This window comes from Gopherus evgoodei, chromosome 10, assembly GCF_007399415.2.
Source record: "Gopherus evgoodei ecotype Sinaloan lineage chromosome 10, rGopEvg1_v1.p, whole genome shotgun sequence".
Lineage (NCBI taxonomy): Eukaryota > Metazoa > Chordata > Testudines > Testudinidae > Gopherus > Gopherus evgoodei.
In genome coordinates this window covers 75,153,265-75,177,777 of record NC_044331.1, presented here as the reverse complement: position 1 = coordinate 75,177,777, position 24,513 = coordinate 75,153,265, and the positions used below count along the sequence as shown (strand labels likewise).

The 24,513-nt window shown below is 44.1% G+C and overlaps 1 protein-coding gene across 5 annotated transcripts in view; it reads left to right on the top strand.

Moving 5' to 3' along the window:
• Positions 1-22,072, top strand: part of TTYH3 (tweety family member 3) — a 105,864-nt gene extending 83,792 nt beyond the window's left edge. Inside the window, exons 8-15 of one of the 5 annotated variants that reach the window (XR_004002203.1) lie at positions 735-790; positions 1,740-1,832; positions 1,961-2,053; positions 2,834-2,970; positions 6,801-6,974; positions 7,963-8,038; positions 8,128-8,247; positions 15,872-15,957. Coding sequence is in view for 3 of the 5 variants with exons in the window: in XM_030576703.1 (XP_030432563.1) it covers positions 735-790; positions 1,740-1,832; positions 1,961-2,053; positions 2,834-2,970; positions 6,801-6,974; positions 7,963-8,038; positions 10,153-10,233 (710 nt within the window). In the remaining 2 variants the exon portion in view is untranslated. Of the gene's footprint in view, positions 1-734; positions 791-1,739; positions 1,833-1,960; positions 2,054-2,833; positions 2,971-6,800; positions 6,975-7,962; positions 8,039-8,127; positions 8,248-10,152; positions 10,255-11,875; positions 12,841-15,871 lie in introns of those variants that run through there. The other 4 variants (XR_004002204.1, XM_030576703.1, XM_030576704.1 and 1 more) reach the window with 4 other exon arrangements.
• Positions 22,073-24,513: the final 2,441 nt, after the last annotated feature.

The following is a 24,513-nucleotide window of genomic DNA, read 5'->3' as shown; positions in this document are numbered from 1 at the left end:
AGCTGGGTTTTAATAAGTGCAAATACTAGTAGGGGAAGAGTATGATTCATCTCTAATTTATGCTAGAAGTCTTCCATTCTGCAGCTCCAGCCTCCATTTCTTCCTCAGGCACTTTCCAGGCTGTGCCCCCCACTACGTCCCCTCCACAGAGGACTGTTTAATAACCAGCTGCTCCTTCAAGTAAGGCAGAGTAAATCCATGTTGCAAAGATGTCGTCTTTCTCTTGTGTAAAAATGTGTTCAGGCAGCTGTGCTTACTACAGATGTGTAGCATAAGCACCGGTGTGCACACTCTTCCATGTTAGTGTAATTCTTTCTCCTGACATAGGATCACAGAAATCAAATCTCACACTCCAGCCCAGTGTCTTGTCTGAGTGCCACTGAGTATGGTGGCTGCTTTGATTCTGCATAGCATTGGTGGTTCTCTCCTCATGGCTCACTTTCCTGCATAGGTGGGAAAGTCTCATTCCATTTATTGGGAGGAAAATGCAATAGGGTCAGCTTTTAGCATGCCTTTCTTTTATTGAAGAATGTAGCCAACTTCCCTTCAGTGTCTTCCATGCTCCATAACACCACAGAGGAGGGAAGAAAGTGGGTCTGCTCACACTTTGCCTGTCACACAGCGTATCGTTACTAATGCTCTTAGAATTAAATCTTCCCTTGCAGCAAGCATAAGAAGGCTCAAAGTGGGGAAAAAATAAATATAGCCTGATTTCTATTTGTCTCTCTCAACAGATACTCTGCGCTATTATCTTGCCTGTAATGCTGGATATCCAAACCCATTTCAGCAGGTGGGTATCTCAGCTCACACCCTTCTGTTGCCACAAACTGCATTTCAGTGAGGCTGGATTTAAAATGATAAATCCGGTCCTAGAGATTGTTAGCTTGGTCTAAATATCAGGGCTTTTCCCAGCTGAGTCACCCCTTCTTTGGTAAAAAGAAAGGACTTTCAGATCTACTGGTGGTTCTAGCTTCTGGCCTGTAGTTGTGCCATCTCTGGTTGTGATCTCCTCAGCTCTCCAAAGGGAAGCAGGGTTGAATTTGGTCAGTACGTGACTGGGAAACTTTCCAGGGGCTATGAGAAGTGGTACTGGTGCAATAAGAGACTCACATTTCTTAGGTCAGGCACACAGTGTTGTTGGAGGTGCTGCTGCTCACACGAGATGTGGTCAGGACCATAGTTTTACTTTTTGCTTATGCGGCACTTTTTCCCCCCAAGAGCGGAGATGTTACTCTTTCAGACAAAATGCAGTTTGGGTAACTATGTTCTGCCTGCCTAAAATCTCCTTAAAATGTGGCATCATGCCATCAGACGCTTTTGGTCATGCTGCTGAAGAGTGTGAACTTGCCTTAGTGGGATGTGTGTTTCTACGTTTTTCTTTATTTCACTACTGATGATTTTTTACAGAAAAATCTAGCTGCTATGTGTGGAAGGAGCTTGGGATTGTAGGTGGAGCTTGAGTGGAATCACTTTCTTTCCCACTAATCTGACCTTGGCTGTGTTTGTGTATGTTTGAGGAGACCAGAAAGAGTACAGACTAGAAAGCTCATTCCATCCTGTGCTTTTAAAGCTGAAGAAGTGGGTTATGTGGAGTATCACTGCAGCTGTGAGACACTGCTTGTTTACTCTGGATCACGTAGATGATATCTCTGTACTTGACAATGACAGTTCCTAAATTCCTCTGTGCATAGCCTGGCTTCCCCCTGAAGACTGACCATGTTCATGTTCATTTTGAATAGAAGCTGTCAGGAAGTCACAAAGCACTGGTGGAAATGCAGGATGATGTGTTGGAGCTGCTCAGGTCAGCCATCAGAGAGTACCCCACCTCCAAGGTAAAACATCTTGAACTTACCTTCTGAAAGCACTGGACGAGTAAAGGATGTGTCCCCTCAACATGAGGCCCTAAGTAAGCTCTTGCATAGCCCTTTTATTCTACTAATCTCTAGCTTGTTGCTTACAGGAGTACCTTACTCGGATACAGGAGGTTCTAAACTCCACCGAGATCAATTTGCAGCACCTGACTGCACTAGTAGACTGTCGCAGTCTTCATTTGGTGAGTATGGAGAATCAGTGTCTGGAGCTGACAAATATCCACTGTCTTGTGCGGATACAGAGCCCCAGAGTGCTGAGCTCTTTGAAGGTCAGAGTACAAAGCTCTCTGGAGCATCAAAATACAGTAGACCGTTTATTTGGCTTTGCTACTCCACTTCTAGAGAGGTCAGAGAATCTGTTTTGGGGTGGTGTATTTTTAATGGCAGATTAGTGTAGGGAATTAGTTGGTGAACCTTTGTACTTCTACAAATTGCGGCACTGAGGCTTCATGGACCCTAACTCTAAGCTTCATACAGTTCTCGGTCCAATGCCTTTCACATATATAGCGCTTTGTAGTGGGAGAGCAAGATTTCCATGTTGGTGAGTGAATTGCTGCTTTACCAAGATGTACAGTTAAATTTATAGTCCAGGTCTCGCTGTGCACAAGGGTAGTGGGGCACTGGGTGGAAGAGCTGCAGAACTGGAAATTGACATCTACTGATTTCATGAGTAATAGTGAAACTATGGAACAGGCAGACTTATCTTGATCTTCCTTTTTTATATGTATGGCTGAGAATACAAGGTACATCTGTTCCTGAATGGAGTCCTGTGTGAAAACAAGGGGGTTGGTTAGCTTTTTAAAAACCTTGAGTCCAGTGAAACCAAGCAAATTACATTGTGGAAAATGGCTTAGTTTTTAGATGGTGAGCCAGAATCCAGGTGATGGGATTTTTGAAATATGGGAATTGCAGTGTTACTTTTTATGGTGACCCAAGAGGCTCTGCTTAATTTCTCCCTTTAGGATTACGTCCAGGCTCTAACAGGCTTCTGCTATGATGGAGTGGAAGGGCTCATTTACCTGGTTCTCTTCTCCTTTGTCACGGCTCTCATGTTCAGTTCCATTGTGTGCAGCGTCCCACACACTTGGCAGCAAAAAAGGTATGCAGTGGGATTAGATACAGTCAGCTCACACTGTTGGGTTATAGAGCTGTTTCCTAATGAAAGCTGGCAACTGGAGTTATGCCCATCAGCATAGAACTCCTTACCATGTGTGCTTTAAGAGCATGAGGGATAAGATGTTATAAAACGTAGGCCCAAAGGGAGGAGGATTTGTTAGCCTTAACTTGGTCAGTTTAAATCAAAACCTTTTTACTGTATAACTCTGTATATAGGCACCATAGAGGGTATTTGATGGTGTGCAGAGTGAGACTTCTATTAGTCTGAGTTAGAGATTAATGGTATAGCTCTAGGGTGGCAGAGGACAGCAATACTTGAACTATACAATACCTGTTTTTCGTCGCATTTCTGGAAGGGGTGTTTTCCTAGTACTGGGAGAGAGACCTGAAGTGGTGAGGATAAGGTCCTGCTCGCCTTACTCCCTCAATTCCACTGACTTCAGTGGGACTTAACTGCATGACTAATGTGAGCAGAATATGGCCCCAGCAATAATGAGATGACCAAATAAAAAGTGCATCTATTATTTTGTGGCACTAAAGGAATATGAGACCTGTTGCTATTTCTAATGGATATGTAGTGTTGGTAACTAAAAGTGAGATGCTCCGTCAACCTGTGGAACTCTTTTTGCCAGAGGATGTTGAAGGCCAAGACTAGAACAGGGTTCAGAAAAGAACTAGATAAATTCATGGAGGATAGGTTTATCAATGGCTGTTAGCCAGAATGGGCAGGGATGGTGTCCCTAACCTCTGTTTTCTAGAAGCTGGGCTTTGGCAACAGGATGGATCACTTGATTACCTGTTCTCTTCATTCCCTGGGGCTCCTGACATTGACCACTGTCAAAACAGGATACTAGGCTAGATGGACCTTTGGTCTGACCCCGTATGGCCATTCTTATGTTATGAGACTGGGATATATTGGTCCATCTGTCATAGGGCCAGTTGTCATCTCATAGGTTTCTGTACAACATGTTGCATTGGCGTTTTAGCTTTCATTTGTTTGAAAAGTACCCTGTGGTGTTCAACAAATGTTCATGTTCTAAATACGATTTAGGTGATTTTAACAGTGTCCAAGGCTCAGTGTACAGAACTGGAGGCACTCAAATGCATCAGGAAGACTTCCTGGGGTGGTGAGGGCTGCCCTTCCTGGTTTGTATTTTAAAGGGCACCTGGAAATATATCGGTGTCTTCAGAAAACAACTGGAGGTCTTGATGCTGTTTCCATGTGCAGCAGTAAACAGCAGGTCTACATATTAATCTGGGTCCTGTACTCTCTGCACCCAGTTCAGGGACTGGCTTCTCTTAGGGGTAAAATACAGTGTCTGCCTCCTTTTTAGTAAAACTTTACTGTCACCTTGTGGCACTGACACTGACAGCAACTGACAAGATGTGCGATAACTTGTCTTCTAATCATAGACATTGGAGATGTCATTCTGTTTGGTCCAGCTCCCTGCCAGTGTGGAATGTTTCCTATCAGAAATTGACTTGTCCAGTGTGGTATCCAATATCCCTATACTGAGAATATCATGAAGGGGGATTGGAAGGGCCGGAGTTAGGTTAATTAGTTGCACAACAGTGATGTAATATTGCGATAGCCCCAAAATTTCCATACCACCCTATTCAAGTGATGGGCAATGATACCTGTATCTGCTCTTCCAAACTGAAGCAGAGGTGTAGGCTGTGCAAGAGTCCACACTGACTTGCAATCTGTTGGGTTAGCCAGTGTGAACATAATGTGTACAGCGTTCAGCTGGTGGGAAATGTGGTGTCTGGATTTGAGGCTGCCTAGTGTTCCCTTTCACACTTTTTTTTTTCTAAAAGCAATCCTAGATTGTTGATTATCAACAAAACCTTAAGTTGTCTCTAGCAGTGTGGTTTGATTTCTGTAACTATTTAGAACAACATTCCAAGGATTAAGGTATACGTACCAGGCATACGGGAGTTTTGGTGTCTGTCTCTTCAGATTTATAAACCAGCTGTTGCTGTCACCTGCTTAGTCCAGAATTACATGGCTCGGTTTGAGGAGTAACCTAGTATTCACCTATGCCTCTGATAAACACTCACTGTTCAGAAATGGACTCCAGTGGCCTAACAATAATGAGCTATACTGTGTGGCTCAGAATATGAGATTCATGCATCAGAAATGAGAAAATGGTACTGATCTCTCTTGTAAAGCACGTTCAAATCTGATTGAAAAGTGCTGTGTAAGAAATAGGTATTATCGTTTCATGACAACCTCATGCTGTCTGCTTCTGATGGGTTGCTCGCTGCTTTAGATCATTTGGCTAGGAGTAGGACTACATGTCAGGGAGGAAAGAGGAATGAAGGTGGGTAAAGAATACTGCACCAGGGAAAAACAAGGTATGTTGGGTTTAGACAGCTCAGAGGAGAAAGAAGAAGCAGAGGTGGTTTCTCTGAAATCTTAGATCAGCAGGTAGAGAATAGTTTTACTAGTCTGTTTCTACCTTGGGTATTCTGCTTGACTACCAGTTGGCCTTCAGCTGAAGGTTTGGTGTGTAGCAGTGCCCCAAGAAGTGATTTTCTCATTGACTGCATATTAAATGCATCCGGTTAACAAACTTTTCTCCCAACTGCAAACTCGATCTGTGTTCTGAGTGATTTTTTTTTTCCCACATGCATCATTGCTAGTAGTGAAGGTTCTGCAGGGCAAACTCTTCCAATCTCTTGTTTTCATTGGGTTTACACAGATGGAACAGATTCTTCCAGTTACTAGGCAATTTTGTTATCCAGGAAGAAATAGGATTCAGATGCCCCTTTCATAGCTGGGGGGCTCTGCAGGGCTTAAGAGTAAAAATAGCAAAAATACATCTGCAGATTTTAACAAATATATAACTGTTGCACGTAAAGGGGAGATCTGTTGAATAAGGTGGTACCATTGTAACATAGAGCTTGATGTACAGTTCTCCTTTGGAAAAAAAATGACTAAGAACTAACTCAGTTCATAAAGTTCGTGTTTCTCATAAAATCAATCCTTCCATTCCTAGAAAATGTAGGATGAGACTTACCTTTTATAACCCCGAAGGTATAGATAGGAACGTTGACCCCAAGAGAACAATAGTCCAAACAAATACATCAAAATCAGATATTTAAGGTAGCAAGGGCTCTGTTTAGGATAGGAAGGAATAGCCTAGGCAAAAATGCCTTAATCCCACAGTAGCTAAGCCCTACTGCACTGGCTTCCAAAAAAATTTTTTGTTCTACACACTAAAGTAGAAAGAGACCTTTTTTGTAGCTGCTCTGAATGGAGTTCTCATTGTCTTCAGTGGGAGTTCATGGAGTAGAACTACTGCAGAATCAACCTTATTTTGTGGTATGTCACATGGAAGACCTCTAGAAATCAGTTCAAGAAATAGACATACGGCAAAGTGCGACTTCAGTATGGTGTATGAGGAAGACCTGGTATAAGGTTAATACTGTAACCAGTGCCCCGTTTAAATGAGTGCTGAGTGTTCTTGGGTGTGTTCACACTCCACAGCTTCCCCAGCCATATAAACTGGAGTTGCTTTATCTGCCAGGCCCCGTAGGAAGGACTTTCGGACAATATGGAAAATGTTGCATTCTGAGAAAGTCCAGATGGTATTTGTGGGAGGCCTGAGTCACTCTAGTGGCTGGGGAGGAGATGCTTGCTGGGGTCTGTATCTATGCTGCCATATTGAGGCACATGCTGACTGGCTGTTAGGGGGGATGTGTGGAGGAGGATTAGAAGGTTACTGGGACTACCATGTGCTCTGGTTTCTTGCAGGCCCCACTAATGTAACAGTTCTAGGCTATTAAGATAAACTTTCTTTCTTGCAGGAGCTCAGATGATGGAGAGGAGGAATCTGCTGCGCAAGGGAACAGACAAACCCACGATAATCTGTACAGGGTGCACATGCCCAGCCTCTATAGCTGTGGGAGTAGCTATGGCAGTGAGACCAGCATTCCAGCAGCAGCGCATACAGTCAGCAATGCTCCTGTCACGGAGTACATGTGAGTAGCCAGGAGTGAGGAGAGGAGCCATGTTATAGCTATCTCCATCCAAAATGCTTTGCTGTACTTTTGTTGTGGGTGTCCGTTGCACAGCATAGCTAAAGTACACTTTCTGCAGCAGCTGCACTGGGAAATGAACAAGTTCACTAACAGCAGTGTGATAAGCCTGAGACGAAGAGCGATAAAAGATTCTGTTTATATCGCTTGATCTTGGTGATCTTTTTACTTGCAGCATTGGCAAGTGTTTGTGTTCTCTAATAGAAATAACTGCATGAGGTAAATGACTAGAAAATACTGAGTTGCCTTGTATTAGAGGATTTACAGTGTTGCCTATGGAAGGGATGGAGTTAAGTGTCACCAGTTTTCATTACGAGCCTTGTTCCTTAAGGACTGTTCAGAAGTAACTGCTTTGCAAGAGAAGTATTAAGCCTCCCAAGTGGTGGAAATCCACATGATAGCAGGTTTAGACTGTCCTCTCCTCCAAAGCAGCTGAGGTCAACAGTCTTTGCTTTCCGGATCCATCTAGTTCAGGCAGGGCAGTCTGAGTTTAGGTATCCCTTCTACAGAGCTCCTGCCCTGGGAGTGTCTGGCTGGCTGCAAGGACTGTCTGTTGAATTGGTTCATCTATTTCATTCTCCCACATTTGTTGTGGCTGTTCACTTTTGGGCAGGGAGGATGGCTTCGTTTAGCTCTATATTTAAAAAAAAAAAAAATCACAGGTACCCTGAGATGGATACTTCATAAATTAAATGAGTGTACACTGAGATGGACGGGCACCCATGTTAGTGTCCCATTGATCAAAGTAGAAGTGACCCATTTGGCATGTAGGGAAAGCATTCCAGGGAATTGAATTATGACACTTCCAGTGAGCGTCTGTGGGAGGTAATAGTGCCCTGCATTGTGGATTATCGTGTGCCAGTTCCAAAGTCTCTATGCTGGGGAATGTGCCATGTGTCCTTCTATCACCATGTATATTTCCCTTTCATAGGAGCCAGAATGCAAACTTCCAGAACCCCCGCTGTGAGAACACGCCTCTGATTGGCCGGGAGTCTCCACCTCCCTCAGTAAGTGTCTGTCTTGCTTCTCTCTGCTTCAACATCCGAGTCCAAGTTCTGCTTTGGGGATATGCACATGTCACTCCTATGTACTTCAGGGAGAGCTGATTGTGCGGCTTGAGGCAGAAGATCTGGTCCATAAATGGTGAAAAACTTAACAGACAAGGCATGTCTAAGCTGCCATTGAAAATAAAAGCCCAGATGCTACTTGGGGCATGGTATGTATGAAATAGATCAAATTAAATATAAAAATCTAATAATGCTCTTGACCCATCCTGCCACCACTGAAACTTGTGAGTAACTTTGTGTGACTTCCGTGAGTTGGGTGTGTGTCTCACACACACTTACTAACTGCTTGTGGGCTCGGCCCTTTAAGTTTGCAAAATAAACTGCTGAACCAGTAAACCCGAAGGTAATGTGGACTCTCTCCTTAACTTACACTATGAAAACAAGAGGATGAAGTTTTCCTTTTTGAAGGGTTTTATTTTCATTTCACAACTTTCAAATTCTTATTTTTGTATCTAATTTCCTAAGGAGAAAAAAAATCTTTCATGGAAGGTTCTTTGGTAATCAGGAGCTTGAAGTGGCCTCTGGCCATTTTAGTCTATCAAGTAAAGTATGGATTTTTATTCATTTAAAAAAAAAAATTAGATGAGTATTCACCTCTCTCTCCAGATGCTGTAATCTCATTACCGCAATACCGCCTTTTGCCATGGGCCATCAGAATGCTAACTAACCAACCTGCTAACAGTTCCTGAGGACGCAGCATACTTAATAACAGGCCATCCGTTATAATTAGTGAAAACCCACACCATAGGGGCTAAGTCCAGTTCACTGAGTGGGGCCTTCATCCAACAAAAGACTCTTCTAAATTGAGAAGAGGCAAACAGGAATGCCAGCACTGATTTTTATACTTCTCAAACTGGCCAAACTTCTTGAAGCTTGCTTAGAATGGGAAAAAAAAACTTGTTCCAGGTCCCTGACATTCAGCACTTGAGCTTAGAAAGTGTTACCTGCTCTTGGTGATGGAACTGGCTCCAGAGAAAGATCAGCCGCAGCTTTCAGTGTGGTGTCATAAACTGCTGCTGTATTGGTGGAATTCTCTGTTACAGCAAATGCACTGTCCCTTTAACACTGCACAGACCTGTTCATCCTATTCCTCTGAGGCAAGGTCTTGCCACACAGCATTTCCTGCCCCATAGCTCTTCTGCCTCAGAAAAAGGAGGCTTCTTTCTGCAGGAGCTCTAACCATGAGGAGAGGATTCCCTGGTTCTTCAGTAGCTGGTTGTATTAATGGCCCTGAATGTGGAGCTAAATCTTGGTGCTTCCAGCTGTTTCTGAGGAGAGATGCTGGTAAGGGTTTTTTCAAAGGAATTTTACTTGGGGCAGTCAGAGAGAAGGGCTATCCGGGAGACATTATGTCTAAGTTTGGGAGGTGGGATGGAGGATGTATCAGCTTCCCTACCTGGACCATGAGGAGGAAATGGGATGTACATTCTCCTTCAGAAACCCCAGATAGTGGAAGGGACTGTCTAAGGGTGTTCATACACCACATGGGTAGGGGAAAAGGAATGGATCCCTTTGTGCTTGCTACCTAGGCAGACAGTAGGGTAGAGAGGATGCTCCAGAGTCTATGAAGGCAGATCTCTGTATTAAGCAATTGAGGCTATTTCAGGAGTGAAAGAAAAGGCTGAGCCCATTTAGTCAGCAAACGATTCCTGCTGTTTGGGGTTGCACAGAAAAAAATATCAGTGTTCATGCTCCCCTGTTTGCAGGGAACAGAGATCTGCAAAAAGGAGCCACCCAAGCAGAGTAAAGAGACAGTGCATGGCCAGGACTGAAGTATCCTGCTCTGCTTTGATTGTGGGAACAGATTATGAAAACCAAGACAAAATAATCCTAGAAGAGCTAATCACCTACTGCATTGTTTGTCTGTCTGTTCTTTTTTTCCCCGTCATTCCTTTCATCGTTCTCTTCCTTCTTGTCCCAGGGCTATTCCTGTAGGGTGGTAGAGCCCTCCCTCCCACTGGCGCACACCACAGCGTGCCACTTGCTTGCACTGTGTTTTTCATGCACGTTGAGGCTGCACTCTCTTTTTCTCTCTCTCTCCTGCATCATCACAGTTGTATTTGGCTGCCATGGACAGTAGCAGCCATATGAGCTGGCAGTTTAAGCCCTCGGACAGTGCACGGACGTACTGGTAACCGCGCCCTCAAATGGAACAGGTACTGAAATAAGGTCCTTCTCGCTCAACCCCTCCTCCACTCCCACCCGCCCCTCCTTCCCTGCACTATTTACCCCAGGCCAGTGCCTTATTTCTTCACATTCCTTCTCCCTGCACCACCCCGCATTCCCTCCTGCCAAGAGTTGAAGCTAACCAGGGTTGCCCTGGTGCCGATTAAAGGAGCAATGTCAACATTTCGCTGTGGCTGTCAGAATGCATACAAGAAGCCTTGCCAGGGAGCCACACCTCAGAGTGGAGCCAAAGTCACTGCTGCTTTAATCCACAGATTCAGAGTTGATGAACAGTATCTACACTTGGCACTAGAGTGTGCCAAACCAAAAGTGTTCCACACACTAAGCACAAGGTAGAATTACCCCTATCCTGGGTATCCACTTGGTAACAATAATGTGGATCAACACAGCTGTCTTTTAATAAGGACTGGCTGTCTATTACCACCTCTGGCTTCCCTTGAGCCCTTATCACTACTCCTTTGCTCACTGATACAATGGCGTGCTAGAAACCAGAGATTTTTCTGCCACTTTCGTTAGATTCTGCCATAGAATCTTAAAACCAAACAATTGCTCCTGCACATTGCTTGTTAGAACCACCAGCTGTACTGCAAGCTCATATGTAGTTTTCCATTTTATCCTTGCATTCAGGGTTACAAGTAAGCGACTTTCCCCTGATGTCCAGATACAAGCACTAAAATTCTTGATTCTGCCTAGTTCTGTTTCAACGCTGCCGTATGCCAAAAACATTCCCTCAATTTCCTGCATACGCTGTGGATGGCGTGCCAGTGAGTCCTTTCCTTGCACTGCTTCATTGTCGGAGGAATTATGTGCTGTTAATATTGTTACAACCAGTCTCCAGGATAGCCCATATTCTTTCCCTCCCCATAGTGGTCGGCAACCAGAACTAGTTGCAGTAGGAATGAATAAGTGGTTGGTACCAGGTCTTGTAGTTGTAGCTCATGAACTGTGTGACTTGGTCGAGTTGAGGAGTATAGTGTGGAATCTGAATTCCTGAGCAACACATTGTAACTGGTTAAAGTACATTGCACTCAGTCCAAAGAAAACTCTAATCACCATTGAAACAAAGTGGAAACTTTAGCACCGTTTGGAATGCAGGATTCTTTCCAATTGGGTTGGTATGGTCCACGGTCCACATCCTGTCCCCAGCGTACTCGTACATAAAGCTGCTGCTCCTCTTCCATATCTGCCATTCCTGCTGGCGCTTCTCTGCTGTCACCTCACACTAGATACCCATTCTCTCATGTCACTGCTTGGTCTGCCGCCTTGCCATTTGTCTGCTCTGCCTTGTGATGTGCTTGGGGATTTCAAAGATGCTGGCTGAATTATGGGAGGGAATATAGTTTGGCCTTGGTGCACTCTGTGACAGTGTATGAATGGAAATCTGCGTGAACAATTAATGCATGATGCTAGTGCTCTTCAGAATGTCACAGCTTTCCCCACTCTTATAGCACTCCTGCAGAGACCTTCCTTGGGCATCTGACCTTGGTGCTTTCCTGCTTCCTTATTCCTGCAGGTATTATAGTAGTGCTCTTAGCAACATTGTGTTTAAGGGTCTATCAACACTACTTATTATAAACTTTTGTTTTACAGGGATTTGTCTCGAGACTTAAAATATTCTCAGGACTGAAACTTGACAAAGTCTCAGCCTAGAATCTTTTCTGTGTACCAAGGTCAGGCCAAGAATCATATGTGGCTTTGCAAAAATAAAAGGTTCTTGCATTCTCCCAAAGATATCTCGCAAATTGCGCTTATCTTAAACCCTGCTTCTAGCTATAGTTCTCTCTTAAAAACTAGAACTCTGCGATTTCAGGAACCACTGGCTGGCCCTGTCACCTTGCCCTGAAAAAAAAAAAGGCAGGTGTTTGTTGTTTTTTTTAATTGCACCCAAAGTTGTCTAAGATACTTGGGTCAAACTTTAAAAATAAATAAAATTCAAGCCTTGAAGCTTCAATTGGCAGCTAATTAAACTAGGTTAAGTCTTGGGTGTTTAGCATTTTTGAAAGGGAGCCACTGTATACAAGTACTGTATTCCTCTCTTGCCCCCAGGGGTTATATTGCATGGGAGTGGTACCTATACATGGTACAGTCCTGCAGTATAATTTGATAGCTGTGAAGTACCAGTGATCTGCAAAGACCACAAGATTTACCTAATTTACATTCAAATATGGCCTCTTAAAATCATAGCTCTGTGCATGTCAGTTTTTTGCAGCCAAGAATTTTTGTGCCTGCAAAGTGTGTGTGTTAGGCACCTACTTAACCAATGTGTGCTTGCAGAACTTATCGGAATTTTTTTCCCCCATAGTGGGGGGTGTGTGTGTTCTAATTAATTGGGGATGGGGAGAATACACGTTTTGCAGAAATGCTAAAACACAAATGAACACAGCACTATAGTAGTTCTCGCTGACTATTGATATGTGATCAATGATGTACGTCAAAGCACAAGACCTCAGGACAATCAAAATATCCATCTACTGGGTGGTTCATGATGGCCTGATATGGTAGCTAACAAAATGATGAAAATACATGTTAAATCTTGTATTGCTTATGTGTTTGTTTTTAAAAGAACAAATATAGGTATATAGGCACCTGGAGAGTCCTAGCCAGAATGCTTTAAGGATCCATAATACATGATTTTATAACCTTCTATGAAAGCTGTGTTTTGTTGTCGTTTTTTTTAAGGAAATTAAATACAACCGTCTACCTTGAAATAACTTTAGGGTTGTGTCACAGGCCAACAATATCCAGCCAACACTGACTTGAGGATGGTACTTTGTCTTTAACTTAGCTGTGAACTGTCTTTTTGTTTTTTGTTTCCCCAAATGTCCGTCCATGCTATAACTCTTAATAGTGGCTTTCTGCATAGTTGAATGGTTACAGGTAACACAGTTCAGGCTCTGTTCCTCTGGCAGTTTTCCTGACATCACTGACGGGGCACCTGCATCTACAAACCTGCCTTGATGTTAGCATCTCTCTGAGCTCTTCCCCCATGCTCCCTCGGAAGTGCAATGCAGGTGTGGTATCTCAGAGTGGTATCTGTAGCATGTAGGGTAACGCACTCTCAGGACCAGCCAATTCTGCTAGGGGTTCCGTACACACTCCCAAAACAGTGAGGTGAGCTGGTTACAAGAAGACATCATGTGTCTGTCTGACTCCAGAGGAGCAAAACACTTTTAGCTGCTTTACTACCAAGTTCTAACTATGTTGTGTGTGGACGCACAATCCTATGTAGGGCTAATCTTGCTGGTAACTGGTTACAAAGTTGGTTAAAAATTCTAATGTGGACACAACCTAAGGCGCAATACGCATGAATTGAGAACGTCAGCCTTAACTCTGACTTCCATCGCTTTTTATCAGCTTGTATGACATCTGATGGTGGTTTTAAGGTAGGCTTGAATTTAAAACAATACCTTCGGTTTTACTTTCTACCCAATTTTCCCTTTAGTCTGAATTATTGTTCTGTTTCTTGGTGCTACTCAGACTTCTGTATCGTGGATACATTGGAGCAGGTTCAATATCTTTTGGCCTCTGCATGCCACTGGGTGTATCTGGTACATCCTTTAGTGCACCCCACTAGATTGCTTTTCTTTTGATTCAATGATTTTTCTATAGATGGCGGCTGCAGGTCTACGTGTATGATCTCTCTAGGAAGGGGTGTGAAAAATGTGTTCCTAGATTCTTTATCTAAACACTGCCTGTAAGAACCTTGATGGATTGAATTTGTGCAGTCATCCACTTCTCTTCTCCCACCCTGCTTCTCACCTACCCGCACCACACAGATGGAGTGCTACTGTCTGAAAAATTCTCCTTTTAAGACTCCTGCTTTGAGTGACGCCAGTGAGGAAATCCAGCTCTGCCTGCTGTCCCTGAAATACTCTACTTTTGTATGGGTTCCTCGGAGGAGAACTTTGATCTAAACTACTTTGTTGTGCTTACTGCATTTAACTCTTCGGTGTGTTTCTATCAGTCCTGAACTTTTTATTTTTGGGGGCAGTGGGACAACTATAGTTACACACCTGTGTAGAACATCATCCATAGTACTGCTTGACTCCTTTTCTCAATGGTGAGAGCACAGATAAGATGACCCGAGAGAGAGAGAGACACACTCTTCTATGTTTAGATGCTAGTACTGGGCTGGGTCATTCTTACCACAAAATACCTATGTCCTCTCTCAGGCTGAACATTTCCGATGCAGGAAGGCACTTAAAAATGAGCAGTCACTGAGTATACAAACCAAGCATCAACATCTCTACAAGCTAATACAACTGGGGATCCCTGTGCTTTGCTCAGAGGTGGTGAGCTCTTCTATGATAGTTTTATTCCTAGACACTGACGGAATAATGGCAAAATGCTGTTACAGTACATAGTGCTCTGGTCTCTGCTGTGCAGGTACAGAACACTTCACAATGGTCTCGTCAAATGGGAAAGATTCATCATAATGGAGTTTAATATTTACACTTAGTTAGTTATATAACTACACATCTGTTTGTTTTTTTTGCCAGGTAAACTTGATACTTTGTTCAGCCGTTAAGCTGTGTCACTTAATCAGTTTGTGAACAGCATTATCAGGAAGTAAAGACAAAGTTCATAGCAGCTCTTTGTAAAGGAGGATGCAGGAGAGGAGCAGGAATTAACCCTGCTGACATCTGTGTCTTCTCTTTGTTCAGCTGTAATGCATATTGACCCCATGGTGACACAAGATGGAATTCCACATGGAAACAGTAACAGTGTTAAGGTGGGAGCTTCATGCTGGCATGAAGGCACAGTGTCTCTATCTTTACTGCTGTGTACAAGTCTTGGTGTTGAGGATTTTATTGCTGTGTTGTAGCAAAACTGAAGATGGTTTGGATGAGTTCATATCATTCAGCTATCAGATTCTCTTGGAGCTGTTTTCTAAAAACAATCTAGCCACCATGAATTTCCACCTTCACTCCAGAATCCATCTTCATTACTACCAGGCTGTAGGAAGACTATGTCCAAAGCCAGGTTTTGATACTAAGCATCCAGTTGTTGTTAGTGGATATCAGTCTAGTTCCAGCCTTGTGGTTATCCTTTGTGGACAGATGACTGCCCTGTGCATAACCTCATTGTCCCCTTCTAAGCTGTTCTTGTCATGATGCAGTGACGACATCTTTGTTCTCCTGAGAGCATGAAACATACCTCTGCCTCAACCTCCCCATCTTCTACAGGGCTGAAGTGGCAATCTGACTGAGCCACTGAAATCCCGACATGGGTTTTTATTGCATTACACCCACATTCTTCTCTTGTGTTCAGAGTACTTGGATTTAAACTGTGTATTGCTTCTTGATGCTGGAATTTCCATCTTGCTAGGGAGCTTGACTAAATCAGCTGGTCCTTAGATGAAGGCCTCAGCCAGCCTCTTTCTGTAGCAGGAGTAAAAGTGTTAGTCACTCAGACTTGACTGCGTAATGGCCTATGAAAGATTGGTTGTTGGAGCCTCAGAGGACCATGCGCAAGGCTCGTTGGTAAGCTGTAAACATCAACACAAGTCAACTAGGAGGTGCTAATAGTCTGATTCAGAGTTCACATCAATCATTCTGACTTACTGTGTTTTTTGTCTTCCTCCAGTACACCTCCAGCATGAGAGCCAAATACCTCGCTACCAACCAACCTCGCCCAGACTCTGACAGTGTGCATTAAAAACATAACGCAGACTCAGTAAAACTAAAAAACGTGCCAACTGCTGCTACCCTGTGCTGTCCGTGTAGAACAACCCTGCTTTCCTGTTCCAAACCCAGTGCAACTCCTGCTTCTCCAATACAGACCACCCCTCCAACCTGGTACCTGTGCATTGGCAGTCTGAATGGAAGCCCCTTTCAAATTAAATCTGTACCTAGTTGTACCTGGAGAGAGAGAGAGAGAGAACAAACACCTGCACAAGATCACCAGCTTGTCTGGGATTCACCTGCTTTGGACCAGCTTTGTCTATCAGGAAATGTTTGCAAATACTTTTACTTCTGTCTCCTCTACCCTCTCCCATTCCACAGAGGAACTGGATGGAAAAATGTTGCAGATCTTGAGTTCTGTGTGGTGATCCGGCAGAGCTGCTCAGTCTGCAGGGCACTGAAGAAGCAGAGGCTCTGAGACCATGGCTATAGTGTACAGATCAGGAAAGCCATACCAATGTACACTCCTAATTCATGTGCACCTAGTGTTTCTAAAGAAGTCATCTTGCCTGATACCTTGTGCGGAGGCCCTCATCCTGTGTCAAGGAATACCTACTTTTACCTGGGAGTCTGACCTGGGCTCCACGCGCTCCTCTGGTGACTTTAAATAAGCTTTTCCTTTCCTCTTTTTATAACTGGCTTTTGCATTCTTGAGGAGTAGGTGGTTTTCAGCACCAGCCAGCTGTCCCAGATGCACCCCTGCCTGCCCATTGCTGTGAGCCTGACCTTTCTGCTCCATCAGAGAAGCCCTTGTACTCGCACGTGGCATTCTGGGCGCTGCTTTTGTGAGACTGGGTGCACACGACACACAAGAGCCAGCAATTCACTTGGTGCCAAATTTTCCCAGGAAAAGACTTGCAAGACTTAGGGGTTTTTTTTGCACTAAATAGTTTCAAATCTCTAGGGCAATAGCCTGGCACTAGGTCTCATGGGACATTCAACTTGCAAGAGCAAGAGAGATTATAAGTTCCAGTGAACATATAGCAAATGCAAGCTGTTACTTGTGACAGATTGCTGGACTCTTCCATTAATGTTTGGAGTAGAAAAGTCAAATCTCAAGGCATTGGCTTTAGAGGAGGATCCCAGGGCCTCAGCCCAAAGCTTGTCATAAGAGCAGCAAGGTTGCAGCTTCCTTGGTTCTGCTCTCCAGGATCAGAGAACAAGTCTTAAAACATGAAGGGGGCAGTGGGTTTTTGTTTTGTTAAAAAAAATTTTCAGGTCATAACTGCTAACCACTAACTGCCATACACAAGGCACATGTGAATAAACTTCTAGTATCTCCTAGCACACTGTGCATGGGCCATGGTGCAGTGGAGTGTGCCTGCAGGGTGCAGCATCCTACACCAGTTCTGTACTTTCTATTGAAGAATGGTGCTCTACAGGATATAAACCACTTTTTACTAGTAAAGACTCCAACGTGCAGCCGTGCGATAAATGAATATGAACTTTGTACTCAAGTCGGTAAAAGAATCATCCTTTTGAATTTCTCCTTTTTGTGCAAGCCGTCTTAACCTAGTTGCTTAGGGAGGCTTAAGCAAGAAACAGAAGTAAAGTACAAAATCTCTTTCATCGGAGGTGGGCCACAGGACAAATGTGGTTCAAATCTAGCACCACAATATCTGGAATGCATCAAAGGAACTCATTTCTCATCTTTTAGTTTTTTGCTCTGTATAGTGAATGTCCATAATGTGGACCAGTCAGCCTAGCAATCTGCCTTTGCTCTGGATGATATCAGACTTCTCCAGATCTTGCCCTTTTCCCTTTACTAGGGGTGAGTTATCAGCACTCTGGGAACATTTTGTATAGTCCATGGATGATTAACTAGGATGCCAATACTTCCACTAGGGGAAGTTACATACTCCAAGAAAAGGGATATTTTGAGACATCTCAAGGAGATAGAAGCCACTGATGGAGTAGCCTCCAACCTTTGGAGGAAGGGGGAGGAAAGAAGGAAGGAAAGTAGCACACTGACCAGCTTTTCTGGGAGAGGTGGTCTCAGGGTAAACGCTAGTTACGTTCCATCACAGATCCCTTAAAGCTTGGTGTGAGAGCAGCATGTGCATGGTGGGTGGCATGTGGCACTGCTGGCTTATAAGCCTCTGGACAGTTGGATGCTCATAACAGCTGGTATGATTGAGTGGGGAAAACTGAAACCACACTTGATCATTTTAGAGAGAAACAAATCCCTGTTTTCCCCTAGTCGATTGGACTGTTTCCCATGTTGTCTGTCAGCTAGAGGCAGCCCAGACTCAAATACTTCAGGCTTTTAGATTTAGAAGAACCACCCGAAAATCTGCTGCATGCCTCTCAGTAGCATGGCCTTAGTCCTGTAAGGTAAGTGTTTGGAAGAGCATAAAGCAGGAAATAAACTTCTGTCAAACAGGTGCATCTGTTGGCAGCTTTTGCTGTACAAAGAACACATGGGTTTTCCCACTGGGCCTTTGGAGAAGTCGGATGCAGCATGCCAGAGCCAGAAATGCCAATACTGGTAATAACAAAGAGCCAATACCTTTCATTGCAGTATCCAGGCTGGAAACTGCCTTAGCTTGCGTCCTTCCCAGGCTTAGCTTAATCGGTTGTACTGTCCAAAACAAATTCTAACAGGGCTCAAAGGCTACAGCCAGTTGCTGACTGGAGATCTGTGTTCTGTGACCTTAAAGTGTATTAAGGAAGAACTCTGTGGGACACTGTGCGCTCTCTACATGGCCCACAGAACAAGACTGCAGTGTGCTCTGTGTACTGTATGGATCCCACCCAGGACTTGCTTTAATTGACATGGATTTTGCACTTTTATAAAGAGTCACGGAGCCCTGTTGTCCCGCTGCATGTGATGCAGGGACCTCTCTATTTTAACACATTTCTGTTTATTTTTTGTGTGTGTCATTGGGCAACAGTGTGGCACTTCTAAGGGTTAGTCCAAATGGATCTGCTGCAGAGCCAGTAGCATGTGCTCATTGGTATGGGTGTGAAGTGATGGCTGTAGTCTAAGTGACCAGTCTGTGTGCAAACGATGAACACATGGGCACAGCATGGCCAAGGAGAAGACATCTCAAAATTCAAGATCTCCCAGTGTCTCTACCCTCCCCCACCCCCATAGGTGAACAGCAGGAGCTTACTGGCAAAGAGTAATCTGTTGTAAGTGGCCCTACTGGTTATGGGAGTCTTAGATACAGTGAGTAAAAAAAAAAACAAAGTAAAACTGGAGTATCTTTTTCTTCTGTAATTTGTATTGCATTTTAATGTGGGACTTGTCCCAGCTGACTTCTCAACAGCACACAATCATCTCAGAACCAAGCCACGTTATTGCTTATTAGTACATGGCTCCAAAATTCAAGGGAACTGTGAGACTCTGATCTCCGGTCACCTTGCTGACAGCAAAACAGGAGGCAGCTCCTGTGTGACTAGAAAGGTGACAGCAGCAAATACTTATTTTTTAGTGCAGTCATCGGCTTGTCTGGTTTGTTTTGCTTTCTTTCTGCTCCATCGTCATGTACAAAATGATGTTTTGATTTTGGAACTGAGACCTTTCTAGCACATCAACATCTCCACAATGTGAAATGTAAATAGCATGTTGGACTCTTGTGTCCAGAACAGCATTGTAATTGTAAAGGAAATCGAATCAAGACTTGGCTGTGAATTTCTTGTGCTGTCTTGGGAATATAACTGTAGTGTTTGTATCCTGTATGTAATATTAACTGAATTCATTTTACTTGCTGATAAAAGGGTTCAAATGGAGATCGCAGCATCCATCATGTGACCAAACCTGACTGGGGGGAGGGGATTTGATTGCCCCCCATCCTCTTTGAGTTCTCCTCATTTATTAATGAGGTATTATTAATTTGTATAGCCAGATCTGTGGGGGGTGTCCATTTGAGTGCTTTGAACTGGCTGATTTGTATGAGGGGAGTTTTTGGAATGGCCCCAGAGGTGGCGTGTCACACACAAGTTGCCCTTAGAATGTGTAATGTTCATGTGCACAGTCCAGGCTTTCCCAGAAAGAACAGCTTCCATGGGCTGGCCTTGTGCTGTGCTCATTATTCTGGGCACCGTGATGTGGGTAGCAGATGTAGGCACTTGCTCAGCAGAATGGTGTCCATGGTACAAATGTTTATATAGATAAAACCAATCTTTGACTCCTAGATCCGGTTTCTCTCTCTCCCCGGGGGGTAGCCAAGGCTTGAGGTCAGTGCAGAGACAGCACACTGCCCTTTAAGAGGGAGAAGCGGGAGCACATCACTCTGATGACTGGGCCCCTTAAAGTTGATTTAAGGGTAGGTGGGTTCCCATCCTCTCAGAAGGGTGATGGTTACATGGCAGGACCTGGGAAGCAGAGGGATGAATGAACCAAGGAAATGGAGATCCTCATGGTGCCTAAAGGGACAGGGTAGCTTTGGGGGAGAAGAGAACTCTCCTTGTGGCCTTTTCTTTCCTTGCATTGCAAAGTCCTTCATTACCAGGCAGGATACACCTGGATAGTGTTGGAGAATCATGCAGGAAGACACTGGCTCCACAACCGGGAACTCAATGATCTGTTCCCTGAATGTGGCCAGAAATCCAAAAGGAACTGAGAGGGAGGGAGTGCATATTGGCTATCCTAGAACTCCTTCCCTCTAGCCCTTTTCCCGGGTGGTGTATTTCTGCTGGAGCAGCCTGGAAGAGCTGGGACTGTGGGTGGGAGGCACTAGCACTGTGGTCTCTCTATTCCAGAGAAAGTAAGGGTCCTTGCTAGAGGCAGCCTGTAGCCAGGAGTATTGAGGGAAGCCAGGCTTCCACCCACCTGCACTGTGCCAAGAAACCCCACTCTCCCACAGCTGTGCAGGGACATCAGCAAACAGTCAGGTGGAACGTTCCCCCACCAATCACTAGGACAGACTCCACTGCTCCTCAAGAAAGAGGACTTGGCAGGGCACCTGCCCTGGCCCTGCATTTTACCCAAGATGATTCACCTTACACTGCCAGTCTTTCCTGCTTTAACTAGTGGCTGATGTCGGGGCGTGACTTATGCGCTGTTGGTGTGGTAGCATCAGGAGGCAGAAAATTCTTCTAAATGCTCAATTTCTAAACTGAGAGTGGGCCGACCTTCCAAACAGATGAGTGGAGCCTCCTGCTGCCCCTCAGCTATCAGTGTGTGGCTCCACCAAGTGTGGAGAAGGAGAGTTGCCCAGTGGTTAAAGCCCAGACTGGGATCTGAGACTTGTAGCTCTGATTCCAGACTGCTGCTTGTTTGCTATGTGACTATGGGAAAACACTTAGCCTCTTTGTGCCTCAGCTTCCCCTTGTGAAAATGGGGGCTACCCACTGGTGGGGAGGGTTGGGGGTCATTGACAGGCAGCACGAATTATTTATTTATTTCTGAGATCTGTGAAACTGCCCGTCAATCTGAGGGCCTGGACAAAAGGAAATGGAAAATGATAGACCTGACAATATGCAAAGTGTGAAGTTTTATTCTAGAGAGGGTAATTCCTGCCATTGGGGTCTTTCTAGGCACTCTGCGTTCAGTACCGCCCCTCTCCTCATGCAATTCCAGACTCACTCCCTCCCACGTTCACATTGCGGATCAACCAGCAGATGTTTCCAGGGGCCTGAGATCCAAAGGCAACTGAAGTCAATGGAAAGAATCCTATTGACTTCAGTCATCTTTGGATCAAACCCTAGTGGCCCAGCTGTTGAATCATATGCCTCGGGTCCCTTGTTAGCAAGCGTGAGCTGGGAAGTCTCTGTGGGTTTAGTTAACTATCATCTTTAAGAGGGAAGTTTTTTAATTTTGTGTTTGACACTGTGCACAGAAACTTACTGGTGAACATGTAACTGGCCTTTTTGTAATTCTTTTGTTTTATTCTTAACCATAATGGCTGTATATCATACCACTTTATATACATATATGTATAATATATAAATATATACTTTTTTTAAACCTTTGGACCTGCTAGTTCCTTTCAAGTATTCCTGCACTTACCTACAACGTTTTTAAATTGTGAGGGTTAAACTGAGTGAGCCCATTTTGTATCTTTCCTTTTTCTTCTGTAGTTTTATTGATTGTACCGTAGCTATTTTTTACTGTAACTTTTGTTCTGAAAATACTAAAAAAAAAACAAAAAAAAACCCTAAATGTAACTTGTGGTTTCTATTCAGCTTGGGTTTAATGTTTTAAAATAAACATATGAAACTACATAGCACTGTTCTATTTTGTAACTTTCTTTTAGTGGTAGAATCTCTCTAGCTGTGTAGTAACAGGCAAAATGTCAAAAATAGTATACACAACATTGCCTCCACTGGCTTTACACAACATTGTACAAAGGCAATAGGGTAACTCCTGCCATTGGGGTCTTTCTAGGCACTCTACTATGTATTGGATCAGTGCAGGTGTCAATCCTGCTAATGCAGTGGTTCTCAGACTTTTTTGTACTGGTGACCCCTTTCATATAGCAAGCCTCTGAGTGTGATTTCTCCCCCCTTTTATAAAAACACTTTTTAAAAATATATTTAACACCATTATAAATGCTGGAGGCAAAGCAGGGTTTCGGGTGGATTCTGACCACTTGCAACCCCCCCATATAACCTTGTGACCCCCAGTTTAGAACCCCTGTGCTAATACTACCATATGAGTGTTAACTGGTAAAGTGAAGCAAGTGCACAAGTGTTTCCAGAATTGGGGCCTTGTGGAGGATATAGTTTGGAATCTGCTAATATAGTCATTAGAAATCCTGGGTCTGTCTCGGGGTTTATAACAGGGTTCCAAATATGGACTCTATTGTGAAATTTGGTATATAACATTTCTGAAAAGGCTGAAAGACACACCTAAAGGTTTTGTTTATTTCCTCTGGGTAAAGGGAAAATTCTAAATTAAGGTGATCCTTTAAAAACAGTTAAAATTTTGCCTCTACTGAAGAGTCGGCTGTTGGGCATTGGAAGGAAAAATACAGGATCCACAGAGTTTTGAAAACTGCTGTTGAGTATTCCTGGTCACTGTCTTGCACAGCATTTTTTGATTGTTTGTCACATTTGGGTGTAACAAGTGGCCAGGTGAAATGGCTCAACTGGTGATTGGGGTGTATGTGGGTGTGCTCATGTGTCTGCTCACCACACTCTTCAGTAATCTTCATACTATGCTGTGGGAACTGTCCAGCTAATGGGTTGGGCATGTCAACCAGGGGGCTAGATGTCTAGGATGGTTCCAAAAGCTCCCTGTCGCACTGCTCTCTGCAGCGTGCTTGAACACAACAAATGAAAAGGGATTAACTTTACTGGTGAAGTTCACACTTGACTGTCCACATTCCCATATTTACAAATACAATGGGGGGGGGAATCCCACCTTAGACCCTCGCAGACCCCTACAGAAGACTACAAAATTAATGTAAACTGCTCCATAAAAACACCACCTGAAGGCAAGATGACTGGGGCCATTTGTAGTTGAATTGTCTTCCCTCCTTAGCTGGCTGCAGAGTAGCCAATAAGTGGGGTGTTTGTTTTTGCAGTTCATCTGCACCATCCTCTGATCACAACAGCAAAATAAATCCTTTTCCTTCCTAGAGTGCAGTTTTGGTTGATCTGTTTGGTCTACTCATATCAGTCTTTGTGGAGGGTTTTGTTACTAGCTACTGTCTGTTCTACTCCCTGACCGCTGCATGAATTGAGGGCAGCGTGGATTAAATCCAGGAAACCACAGTAAAGCCAAACTCGAGAGAGTGCTGCCAGCTCTTGCCACTCATCCCAGCTAACTAATTCAAGCATTTTAGGATGGAGTTACTGGGATGGGAAAGAAGTGGGGACCTCTAGAGTGCTCGTGCATGAGGGAAGGAATTGTGAATAGTATTGGGGAGAAGGCAGAGTAATCTGGTAATGGAAACGCTCCAGGTAAAAAAAAAAAAAAAAAAAGAAATTCGAACCCAAATTCTAGCACGAGAGCCCTACAGGCACTGAATTTGCTTTGAGAAACCAGGTATGTGATCAGACTGGGTTCCGTTTAAGTGATGGTGATCTGTATTGTGTATCTCTGATCTGCTACATATTTGTGCAGTATTATATTATCACCACCAGGTGGCAGCAGGCTCCACATTGAGATCTGATTCTTCAGCCTCTTGCCTGGGTGAAAGAAACAGGGTTTCCAGGAGAGATTCTAGCTGTAGGGCACAATAGAATGTCCTGGATCACTCTTGCTGCTACCTCCCCTTCCTCCTGTCCAGTTTCCTCTTTCTCTCCCCCCCCCCCCGCTCATTGCTGTTAATAATCAACTTCTGATCTACACCCCCCAGATGCATAGAGCTCACTGGACTCTGGTCAGGTATTCTGTCTTAGCAGGGCTTCAGGAGCAACCTGTGCATCAGATTAACAGGAGTCGTTCCTGGTACGGCAAGGCACCTGTGAAACAGATGGGTTGAAATAGTGGGCTTTGTAAATCAGGGGAAAGACTCCATTGACTTCAGTGGTGTCTTGGAGCCAGACAGGAAGTTTTCAAGGAGGGGCTGGGTTAGACTTCTCTCTCTCTCCTATAAACTCATGAGTTTTGGGATACTAATACTTTACATTTCTATGTCATGTATATCA